General features: G+C 37.9%; 1 protein-coding gene across 3 annotated transcripts in view; it reads left to right on the top strand.

Annotated features, from left to right (window-relative positions):
* The window catches only part of oxsr1b (oxidative stress responsive kinase 1b), a 178,743-nt gene that overhangs the window by 130,272 nt on the left and 35,299 nt on the right, over positions 1 to 13,172 (top strand). For all 3 annotated transcript variants that reach the window (XM_072570027.1, XM_072570026.1, XM_072570028.1), the window contains one exon: positions 6,174 to 6,296. In XM_072570027.1, coding sequence (XP_072426128.1) covers positions 6,174 to 6,296 — 123 coding nt within the window. The remainder of the gene's footprint in view (positions 1 to 6,173; positions 6,297 to 13,172) is intronic.

Below are 13,172 nucleotides of genomic sequence, written 5' to 3' on the forward strand. Positions count from 1 at the left end.
TAGAATAATTAGCTTTGCTATTGGCAAAAAAATCTTAAGAACTCCTAATTTTCTCGAGTCCAAAACCATGCAAGATTTGAGTTCTGCTCTATATCTGTGGTATCTTCTAATATTTCTTTCACAGTAAAGGACAGGCTGCAAGGAAAAGTTTATTGTCACATTAGTGACCCCTACCTCATCTTTAGAATTCATTATTGAAATAGAGACTGCCTTCCTTGTGTCTTTAAAACCAAAAGTGTGTTTCTCGTCAGATCCATTTGACCTGAAAAGGTAAGTTCAAAGATCAAGTAATTTAATGAGTTGTTTCAAATATTAAAGCCTCCAGTTTTAAATATGTTTTCATTTCTCTTCTTATGGCATCCAGTGCCAGTCAAATAACTTTGAATTTGCAAAATCCTTACTAATTTGAATGACATAATGTGTACCCTTCAAACACCTTCTTTCCAATAAGGAGAATGCCAGTACTTTTGTAAATTGTCTGATCTCCTTAACATTGCAGTAGCTATTGGCTTTGCTTCACCAGCTCTATCTTTCCTATAGTGAGAGTTATAGATCTGAATGCAAAAATTTGTTTGTAGATTGGCATTTACTTCAATATAGCGCCAGCAAAACTTTTAGTGGGTCCTTTACAGAGTATAAAACAAGACCCAGAAGATTTAATTTGGCGGGGATCTGGGTTCGATTCCAGTGTTGGGTGACTGAAGTTTCCATATTCTTGCCATGTCTGCATGGGTTTCCTCTGAGAACTCTGGTTACCTCCCGTAATCCAAATATGTACAGGTTAGTTGGATTACCAATGCTAAATTGCTCATAACATCCAGGATTGTGCAGGATAGGTGGATTAGCTGTGGGAAATACAAAGTTACAGGGATAGGCAATGGGGGTAGGTCTAGGTGGGCTGCTCTTCGAAGGTGTGGTGTGGAGTCAATGGACCGAATGGCCTGATTCCACACTGTAGGGATTCTATGATTCTATGACATCCAGTCTGTGAAATCTGTGCAGTCTCCTTGGATAACTAACAAGTTAGTCCTACAGACTCATGGTAAGGTTCCAAGCTAGATGGACACCAGTCAGTCTGTCATACCTAAGTTGACTCTGCAGTGGAGCTGTCCACCTAATGCCACATTCCTCCTTATTGCCTTGCACACATCCTTTCTCAGATAAATCAACTCTATTCTTTCACCCACATTTCTGCAATTTTTTTCTCCTTGAATTTTTATCCAATTTACATTTTGAGCGTTGTTGAGTCAATTTCTGTCATCCAAATTACACATTCTGTTTTTAGAAAAAGGTTTTCCTTATGTTGCTGCTGGTTCTTTTGCAAATCACCTTAAATCAGTAATCTCTGGTCCTTAAACAATTGGAAAAAGTTACTCTTTACAGTTATAAAGAGAGAAGACAATAAATAAGCACATTAAGCTGCAGAGATGATGGATCCACTGGATATGATCTTTGAAAATTTCCTAAATTCTAGAATGGTGGCAGCAAATTAGAGATTACTAAATGTACTGCTGTCATTCAAGAAAGTAAGGAAAAAAAACACTAATCTATCATCGCGAAAGTACTGGAGTCTATTATTATGGTAGACTTGAGATGCAGTTCAAAAGCTTAGGATAACGCAAAGCAAGCATGGTTTTATGTAAACAAAACTAAGATCAGACTCCCTACAGTGTGGAAACAGGCCCTTCGCCCCAACAAGTCCATACTGACCCTCTGAAGAATAACCCACCCAGATACATTTCCCTCTGACTAATGCATATAACACCAAGGGCAATTTAGCATGGCCAATTCACCTGACCTGCATGTCTTTGGACTGTGGGAGGAAACCCGGAGAAAACCCATGCAGGCACTGGGAGAATGTGCAAACTCCACACAGTCACCCAAGATTGGAATCGAAACTGGGGGTCCCTGGCGCTGTGAGGCAGCAGTGCTAACCATTAAGCCACTGTGCTGCCCAAAGTTGTTGGAAAATTGTAGTTTGGTTGTCCACAACTTAAGTATTACTGAGAAAAGAAACGTTTTATCAAAACTACTTGGCTTGCGTTCATCAGGACAATTTGCAAGAAGTAACAATGTGGAGGGAAAACAGCATTATTATCTGAAAGGTGAGTGCTAATTGAACGGCAAGAGTCATGTAGAATGTGCCAGTTCGATGATTGCTTGAAAGTTACCTGCTAAGCTTTTCTCTTAAAACATTTTAAATCAGCCATGCTGCTTCTGATTGGCCAAACCATGGTCATGAGAATTAAACCAGAGGATAACTGTCTCCTTTTTTGTTGCATTGGAATAGACCTAATGTATGTTCCTGTACGTTTTATCTACAAAGACCAAACTCATGTATTTATATTCATCCAATATTATGTATAATTGTGATTGGTAACATTTGCAAAATAATTGCAATTGTTCCAAGAATTTTCCTGACAATCAATCTGGGTTTATTGGTGTGGTTCATTTCAATATTCTCAAATCTGCATATTAACTACAACTGAATCAACAAAACAGATGACAGCTATCCTCTGGTGAAGGCATTGTTCTGAGAAATAAAAATCAACATTCCTAATTTAAAAGTTAAATGAAGTTTGGCAGTCTAACTGCATTCTCCGTGATGTATCTTGCTGTGAACAGATCAGCACACTCCTCTCATGCACTAAAAATGTTTTCCCTTTTAATTGATATTTCTAAGCTTTGACAAAATGGTAGGTCAAAGGGGAACCAATAGTGTAGTGGGCCTAGTTTCCAAAGAGTGTTTGGTAAGGTCCCACATGCAATTAATAGATGAAATAAGGGATTGTAAAGTTTGTGCAGTATGATCCCATTAAAAAAAGGGTTAATGGATAGGAGGGAGAAAGTGAGGATTGCAGATGCTGGAGATCAGAGCTTAAAAATGTGTTGCTGGAAAAGTCCAGCAAAAAAGTCCGGAATGACCTGAAGAAGGGCTTATGCCCGAAACGTCGATTCTCCTGTTCTTTTGATGTTGCCTGACCTGCTGCACTTTTCCAACAACACATTTTTAAGCTAATGGATAGGAAGTAAGACTAGGCTATCATCAGGCATTTTTATGTTGGGAGATGAGACCTGCTTTGATTAGAGGGGCAGAGGATTCAGGAGGGGGGAAATGTGTATATTTACAAAGCCAAAAAAATGGCATTGCAGGGCAAGTAATTTAATAATGAGGTCCAGAGTGGGTCACAAAGCATCAGCCTACAACCTAAAGCCAGAATAATTAGGATCAAAAGAGAATATATCGCCCTGTACTTAAATGCACAATGCATTTGAAAGCTATTCTGAAGTACAGAAAATGGATTAAGATTGAGAGCATCTTTTTTTTTTAAAAAGGCATATTATTCATGGGTGCTTTAACCTTTGAGAAACTAAAATTTACAAAAGCAGCCATGAGAGAGAATTCATAGTGTATGGGGACAGATTCTTGGAACAATGTATTGTGGATCCAACTAAGGATCAGGCTATTTTGGATCTGATGATCTATAATGAAGTGGGTTTAATAAAACAATCTGAGTAAAAGATCCTTTCGGGCCAACAGCGACCATAATATGGTAGAATTTAAAATTTGGTTTCAAAGGCAGTAACTTGAGCTGGAAGCAACGGTGCTAAACTTAAATAGGGTTACTTACATAGAGATGAGAGCAAAATTGACTACAAAGCTGATTGGGAAATGAATTTTGCAGAAAAAATGGTTGGGGTTCAAATGCAAATGTTTAAGAAAATTTGATTTTGAGACGCTGGTATTGGACTGGGGTGTACAAGGTTGAAAAGATCACCGCACCAAGTTATAGTCTAACAGGTTTAATTGGAAGCACTAGCTTTCGGAGTGCTGCTCCTTCATCAGATGGCTGTGGAGAATAAGATTTAGACACAGAATTTATAGCAAAAGTTTACAGTGTGATGTAACCGAAATTAAAAATTTGAAAAAAAAAATCTGGATTGTTTAAATCTCTCATCTTCTAGAATGACCATGTTGGTTTCAGTTCTTTCGTATGTAAATTGGAAAACTTTTTTTTAAAAGTTACATTCTCAAGTGAATTTTTACAATTGGATTACGTGGATTAATGTAAAATTCTGTAAATCTGCTTTTTAAATTAGAATCAGTCTGATTATCGTGGCACAGACAGCCTCACACAGGGAAACTCACACCTCCAATACATTATCTGGGCTGACATGATACCAATTGTTAAAGTTCATTTGAGAATGTAACTTTCTTTAAAAAAAACGTTTTGCGACTTATGAAAGAACTGAAACCAACATAGTCATTCTAAAAGATGAGACTTAACAAACAGTCCAGGTCTTTTTTTCAATATATAATTTCAGTTACATCACACTGTAAACTTTTGCTATAAATTCTGTGTCTTACAATCTTATTCTCCTTCAACCACCTGATGAAGGAGCAGCGCTCCGAAAGCTAGTGCTCCAAACAAACCTGTTGGGCTATAACCTGGTGTTGAGATTTTTGACTTTAAGAAAATAGTTCATGACCCACAGCAAAAATATATCCAACCAGAACTCTAGGAAAGGGACAAACTGACCATAATTAATCAAGGAAATTAAGGATAGTATCAAATTTAAAAGAAAAAAATATGCTATGTGGCAAAGAACAGTGGTAAGCCAGGGGATTGGGAAATTTTAATAACCAAATGGTGACCAAGAAGTAGTACAGGGAAAAATCAAATTTTTGAGGGCAAACCAGTCATGTAAGATGTTTAAACATCAAGTCTGCACCACTCAATGAAATCATGGCTGATCTGACTATCTTCTATTCCACTTTCTTGCCTGATCCCAATAATACTTGTTTAAAAACCATGCCAATCAAAGCCTACAGTATATTTAATGACCCAGCCTGTACAGCCTTCTTTGGTAAAGAATTCCACAGAATGACTACTGTTTGAGAAGAAATTCCTCCTCACTTCTGTCTTAAATGGATGACCTTTTACTCTGTGATTATACTTTCTAGTGCGAAATTCTCCCACAATACTAAGCAACCCCTCTGCATTTACCCTGTCAAGTCCCCTAAGAATTTTGTGATTTTAAAAAGGTCTTCCCTCATTCTTTTACACTGCTAAGCCCTTGCCAAACCGTACCTCTCCTCGTAAGAAAAATCTCTGCAGACCTGGAATTGACCTATTGAAATTTCTCTGGACTATCCCCAATGCCAATATATTCCCTTTTGAAAAGGGAAAGAAATTAAACAGTATTCCGCATGTAGTCTGACCATTATATTTTACGTTTTTGTAAGATCTCCAATTTTATACTCCACTTCTTTCATAAATATCTGCCATCAATCATCTTTTCTGCTGAACTCCTTTCTTAATCCACTGCACCCAATTCTATTAATTAATCTTAAGTTTCGTACAGGTGCTTCTGCCCCAAGTTTCTTCCCTTAAAACTGAATGCTAAATTCTACCATTTTTGGTCACTTTTTAGCGGCCTTTTAATTTGACATCATTTACAAAACCTGCATCTTTACACATGACCAAGTCCAAAATAGCTTAATCCTGGTTGGATCTGCAACATGTCATATGCAGGATAGTTTCCTAAGACATTCTGTGAATTCTTCCTCATGGTTACCACTGTCAACTTTATTTTCAATTTATATGAAATTTGAAGTCATCTGTGATTTAATGTACTAATTTGTTTTACATATCCTCATTATCTCATGATTTATTTTCTACCCTATGGTATGATTACTGATCGGAGCCTACAGTCTATTTTCATCAAAGTTGACTTCCCTTATTTCTTACGTCAACCAATATGGATTCTGTATCTTCCTTTCAAGATTATTTCTTAGTATTTTGTTCCATCTTGTGCTAACAAATCTATCCCGTCAACTTTTGAAAAGTCAAATGCCTAAATATTTAATTCTCAGCTTTGATCTCCATCTTCTGCTTCAGATCCACATGACTGCTGTTCCTCTGGCTATAGTGAGAATACTTGTTTGACAGTTCTCTGCGGTATTGAAGGTTATTTAGCAATATCTGTACAGTAGCATAGTTCTAGACTGGGGGTTCATTCCTCCATACAAATGGTTTGTGTTTTTTGTGTACAATTTTGAGATGAAGTATATACCACTCCTCGCTATTAAAAGTGAAGGAATCAAAGATCAAAGTCTTTAATTAAGAGGGAGAGTCCTGAATTGTTCTCCTTTTGTTTATGCTGATCAGGTGAGAAGGGTTCCAGGTTCTAGTGGTCGATTACATAAGACAGAAGATGGCGGCTGGGAATGGAGCGATGATGAATTGGATGAAGAGAGTGAAGAGGGAAAGGCTGCAGTCTCTCAGTTGCGGGTAAGTCTTTGAGCCAAGGAAAATAAGCAGTATAAATGATTCCAGTATGCAATTCATCCAAACAAGTGTGGGCTGAGAAAGAAAGAAAATCTCTCAGGACCTCTTGAACTGGTATAAATTACATGTAAGAGAATTATAAGTAATTTCCTGCTTTTTTTTGTGCAAATGCCTTTTTTCTATTCGAATTATTTCTGCTTCACCGATCATTACTGCCAAAGGTGAAGACCAGGCAAATCAGAAACAATGTTCCAAATGCTTATTTTGCTACTCATTCATTATCTCTTGCTTGCTGTCTCAATATTTGTTGTAAAGCTAATCAAAACATTGGAGTTTGCACAGTTGTCTCATGAGGCCCCCAAGTTTTGCCATCCACCCTCCCCTCAAGTCACCATAACATTTGTTCTTGATCTAAGTTGACCACATCCAACTTCACTACCAACTTTCAAACCTTCTACTATCTTTATCAGGTTGTCAGATATCTAATAATGGATGAGCAACTATTTCCTATAATTAAATATTGGGAAAACTAAAGTTAATGTTTGTCTTGTCTATCATAAACTGCATTTCCTCACCCCTAATTTCACTGTCACTTGGTCATTGTGTCAAGCTGAACAAACTGACTGATTGCAAACTTTGCATCTTGTTTTAGCCTGAACTGAGCTCTCGGCGCCACTACTTTCCATTACAAAGACTATCGACTTCCTGTTCTGCAAGATCACCTTTCTCCTTTTTGCTGAAATGCTCATTTTCCTACTTCCATCCTTTATTCCAATATACTCTAGCTGACATTCTAACTTTTAATGTCCTTGAGGTCATTCAACTTCTGCTGCCCCATTCCTAACTATAGCCATCTCCTATGATTCATTTCAGTCTTTGCTGACCTGATTTAAAATTCTCATCTTTAAGATTGGCCTTGCTGTGTAACTTTGTCAGGTCCTACAATTTTCCATGTGCTGTTATTCCTCCAACTTTGACACATTCAGTATCTCCTCATGCAATGGACAGTAAAGAAGGTTACTTCAGTGCAGAGGGACCTTGATCAGATGGGCCAATGGGCTGAGGACTGACAGATGCAGTTTAATTCAGCTAAATGAGAGGTGTTTCATTTTGGTAAGGAAAATCAGTGCAGGCCCTGTACACTTAATTGTAAGGTCTGGAGGAATGTTGCCGAACGAAGGGACCGAGGAATACAAGTACACAGTTCTTTGAAAGTGGAGTTGCAGCAAAACAGGGTGGTGAAGAAAGTGTTCAGTACACTTGTCTTCATTGGTCAGTCCATTGAGTATAGTAATTGGGATATCATGCTGCAGCTGTATGGACATCGGTTAGGCCACAATAGGAAAGATGGTGTTAAGAGTTCAGAAAAGATTTACAAGGATGTTGCCAGGATTAGAAGTTTATAAAATCATCAGGGGTATGGATAGGGTGAATAGCTAAGGCCTTTTCTCCACAGTAGTGGAGTCCAAAACTGGAGGGCATAGGTTTAAGGGGAACTGTTTAAAAGGGACCTGAGGGGAAATGTGGTGTGACTAGAACAAGCTGCCAGTTATAATATACAAAAAGTGTCTGGATGGATAGATGAATAGGAATGAGTTAGAGGGATATGGACCATATGCTGGCAAATGGGACCAGATCAGTTTTTAAGATCTCTTGTCAGGCATGGACAAGTTGGACTGAAGGGTCTGATTCTGTGCTATATAACTCTGGGACTCTAACGTTATGCTTTGAGGTGTGGGACTAATTTCTCCTGTCTGTCCATGGACTTTCCTTTTGACCCAATTTTCCTTTTGTTTATAGCTGTGTGAAAATTAATCTTCTAAAAGTTGATCCATAACTTTAGGATTTGTTTTTTCTAACAAGAGTATACATTTTAAAATTAGCATAAAAGGCACTGAACCAGTGGGGTGTGATCAGCCGACAGATGATGAGTATTTGGTCTTTATTGTTTATCATGCGGAGTGACTTACATAGTCAGCCAATAAAGGTGGTCTTGCCTATGGGAATCCCAATACATAACTCAACAGATGAGAATGTCCTGTTTTGTGTATAGATGGATGTCAATCCAGTATTGCCTAAAACCTATTTCTGTTGAGAAAATTATTGTTTTAAGAGTCACCACCTGTGCATTCCCTTGCTCCTCGGGACTTTAAAAAAATATATTTTTCTAGTCACGCGATGTGGATGTCACTGTGGGCCTGCATTTGCTCTCTATCTCTAACTGTCCTTGAGAAGGTGGCAGTGGGCTGCTACCTTAAAATCTACAGTCCATTTGCTATAGGTACACCTACAGTCAGTTGGAAGTGAGTTCCAGGAATTTGGCCATGTATCATTGAAGGAAGAGTGGTAGAGTTCCTGGTCAGGATTGTGACTGGATTGGTGGGATGCACGCAGGTGGTGGTGGTGATCCCACGCAACTGCCTTTTTTTAAAATCTACCATCTCTGAGGTAATGGGTTTGAAAGTGCTATCGAAGCCATGGTGAGTCAACGTGATGTACCTTGTAGAGGAAGTACAAACTATGCTACTGTGCATCTGTGACGAAGGCAGTGAATGTATGATAGTTGGGGAATCGATCAAGCAGACTGCTTTGTTTTGGATGGTGTCAAACGTCTTAAGTGCTTTGGGAGCTTGTAATGATCCCAGCTGATATCAGTACTGAGCAGGCCAGATCCCAGACTGAAACTTGGTTTGAAGGATCATATTTTGATTTTTATTTGGTTTTGACAAGTTGGTCACTTAAATACAAACACTTAATGCTGTAGGTTTGGTGTTGTTAAAAGTATGTTGCACAAAACAAATGAGAAAAGTTAAATAAATCAAACCCTTTTCATATAAAGCAAGTTTAAAAAATTTGAAACACAGTAAAATACCATTCCTTTGTCTCAACAGCATCCGATTATGACATCTCGAACACAAAAGAGGTGCTTCTCTATTCTTGTCTAGTTTACCATAGCTCTGGCTTTGATTCTCCCATCTTTTAAAAAAAAATCTGATTGGCTCCTTAGCCTTTCTGCAATTAAGCTTAGACCTTCTCAGCTTCAAATAGTCTTTTCAAGGTTTTAACCAAATCCTTTTGATCTGGAACTTTAAAATTAAGCTGAGGTAACCTGTTTCTTAACAGTTCTAAATTATCTCCCCATCTCTGGAGGAGTTGTTTTACATATCCAACTTCAGCCAAGTCTTCTACAAACCTACTAAACTGAAACCCAACAACATTTTTTCCAAGTTATGAGTATTTCCACAAATCAAAAGGAAAAAACAACCTCAGAACTTTTAAACTGAAATATAATGCACTTTATTTCATTTGCTTGTAAAATCTTTCCCAATAAAAACAAAATCCAATTACATGCTGGTGTCACATTCAATTTCCTTTCTTATTTTCAAAGAAATTGCCGTGACTAGAGAAATCCCCACTAGCTACTTGTTCAACCCTTTCAGAGACCAAGGATTTTTGTCATTGCAATCGAAACTCTAAAATTAATAATGATGAAATTTATATAAATCTCTTGTATTGCAAGCTGCACCCATCCATGACTGAGTCGTCAGAATGTGAGTTACATTTTTCATAATTACTAGCCTGTGACTGGCTCTTCTGGCTACAGTATGGCTGATTTTGTTCAGTGTGGTAAAAACAATGACTGCAGATGCTGAAAACCAAATACTGGATTAGTGGTGCTGGAAGAGCACAGCAGTTCAGGCAGCATCCAACGAGCAGCGAAATCGACGTTTCGGGCACTGTCAGATCAATGGTAGCCCCTAAAGGGAATTCAGCTATGGCAATGCCAGTGACTTTCTGAAGTGGATGGGTGCACTGGTTTGATTCTGACTTGTTGAACAAATGGTCATGGTCTGACACTTGAGTTAGTGTTGCTTGCCACTAATCAGCCCAAGCTTGGATGCAGTACATTATGGCCATGAACTGCTTCATTACCTGTAAAGTTGTGAATTGTTTTGAAAATTATGCAGTTCTGAGCAAAATTCTCACTTCAGATCTTAGTTGAGAAGGATGGCAATTTGTGAAGCAGCAGATGATGTTTGAGTCTCAGACTTTATCCTGAAGACAAAGTTGCACCCTAGCACTGAAATGATTTTTTTTTCTTGTGATATGAGCACCTGTTGGTCTGAATTAACAGCAGACTGTGTAATCATACCCTTCCATTATAAAAATGCGATGCGTCTCTGCTTCCAGCAAAATATGCAACTTTGTGAAATGCAAGCTGCAAAATTTAGGTAAAAATTCTATCAGTTAGCTGACCTAATCACTGTAAGCTAGTCCCAGGTTAGTGATGTAGCAGACCAGTACGCGCACTGACTTCATTCTTAATGTTTACAACAAAGAACATTTGGATATTAAATTAAGCACAGGGAATGCCGGCAAGAATCAGCACTTCTAGCAGAATCTGTAGAGACAGAAATAGTTCATGTTTCAAATCTGATATGATTCTTCAGTTCGATTTTACTTTTCTCCGTCATGCATTTTGTCCTTAGTTATCTGGTGCTATAGGGATCTGAATTTTGTAGTGTGGTTTATCTGCACTTATGATCTCCATGTGTAAAACTATTGTTTTCAAATCTTTTTGTAGTGTATAAACACTGAAAACTTCACAACAAACTCACTTTCATATTTAATGTTAGGACCTAGTTTATGTCAGCTGGTTGTCATATTTTCTGTTTAGTGGACACACAACACAGCTGTACGTTTCATTGTGACTGACTATTCTAATCAAATTAATTTTCTACATTATTGCAAATGAGATTTACAAACTTACCCAAATATTGCCTTCATAAAGCCATAATATCCTAAGATGTAGGAGCAGAAATAGACTATTCGGTCCAGCAAGTCTGCTCCACTATCCATTGAGATCATAGCTGATCTGATAATTCTCAACTCCACTTTCCCACCCTATTCCCATAACTATTGATTCACTTCCTAATTACAAATCTGTCTATCTCAGACTTGAAAATGCTTAATGACCCAGCCTAAGCATGCTGCTAAAGAATTCTCTCGATCCACTACCCTCAGAAGAAATACTTCCTCACCTCTGTCTTAAATGGATGGCACCTTACTCTGAGGTTATGCTCATTGGCTCATCCTTCCACAAAGGGAAACACCTTCACTATATCTAATCATCAAGCTTTCTAAGGATCTTGTTTGTTTCAATAAGGTCTCATCTCATTCTCCTAAATTCCATTCAGTACTTTTCCAACCTACTGAATCTTTCCCTATTAAGAAAATCATTCCCAATGCAAGAAAATGCATCTTCTGGACTTCCTCCAATACCAATATATCTTTCCTTAGATAAGAGGACCAACCTTTTCACCATATTTATGGTATGGTGTGACTAATGCCTTAAACAGCTTTAGCAAAACCTCCCTATTTTTATGTTTCATTTTCTTTGAAATACAGACAAACAGTCCCTATTACCAACTGAACTTCTTTGCTAGCAGTTTGGTTTGTGCATTAAAATGTCTTCAAATTTGTGTACTTAAGGTTTCTGCAGTTTTTCCCCATTGTAATTAATATTCCTATCTCCTAGTCCACCTGCCAAAGTGCACATCCTCAAATTTTCACGTTGTATTCCATAAGTTAAGTTTTGCCCACTCATGTCTATATCTCCGTGTAAACCTATTGTGTCATCCTATTCGCCTTCCCACCTAATTCCATGTCATCCAAAACTTGGCAATACCACATCTTCTTCCATCATCCAAATTCATTAATAATGTTGTGACGTTACGACCCCAGCACTAATCCTGAAGTCCTCTCCTAGTTAGTTATAGGTTACCATCCTGAAAATGCTCCCTTTATCTCCTATCCCTATATTCTATTCATTGCATAATGCTCTAGTCATGCCAATATACCACCCCCAACATTATAAGCTCTTAAGTAGGCATACAGGTGGTACCTCATCACATGCCTTTCGGAAATTTAAATATGTTAATCTTCTGTTTCTCTTTATCAATCATATTTGTTATGATGACAGAATTCTAATAAATCTGTAAGGCTGAATTTTTCCTCCATGAGGATTGTAAAGGAGGTCCTGCTGAAAGAGGCTTTGTGTGGTGACTAGTTTGATGATACCCAGAGTGGGACAGGAATCTGACACTCTATTTATAAATGTTCTGCTACAACATCCTTTATAACAGACTCAATGTCTCAATTACAGATGATTAAGCTAATTGGCCTATATTCTTTATTTTTGAGTAAAGGTGTTACATAAGCAATTTTCTAATCTTCTAGGACTTTTAAAAAATTCATTCACAGAATGTGGGTATCCCTTGTTGGACTAGCATCTATTGATATTGCTCAGTTGTTCTTGAGCTCTCAACAGAATGCTAAGTTCTACTATATTATGGTCACTATTCCTTTGGCTATTTGCTTTGGTATCATTTGCTAACCTTGCTTTATTACACTTATACTTTAAAATAGCCTGATCCCTAAGTAGGATCTGCAACATATTGTCTCCAGAAGTTGTCCTAACTACTACCTGATGACTACCCTGTTCTTTCCATCAGTGTGAAGGTTACAGTCACCCATAATTTGTTTGAAAGTCTAATTGTTGTAATGGCCACATTATCTCATGATATATTGTCCATCCTATGGTGCAGCTATTTTTAGGGAACCTGAAGACTATTCTCAGAAATGTCATGTTCCCCTTGTCATTTCTTCCCTCCAGCCATTTGGATTATACATCATCCAATTCACTATAATTTCTTGCTATTGTACTTTTTCATAGAATCCCTACGGTGTGGAAGGAGGCATTCGGTCCATCAAGTCCACACTGACCTTCTGAAGAGCATCCCACCCAGAACCACCCCTGTATTCTCCATGGTTAACCCCACCTAGCCTGCACACTATGGTCAATTTAGCATGGTCAAT

Source organism: Chiloscyllium punctatum, chromosome 5, assembly GCF_047496795.1.
Source record: "Chiloscyllium punctatum isolate Juve2018m chromosome 5, sChiPun1.3, whole genome shotgun sequence".
Taxonomy (NCBI): Eukaryota; Metazoa; Chordata; class Chondrichthyes; order Orectolobiformes; family Hemiscylliidae; genus Chiloscyllium; species Chiloscyllium punctatum.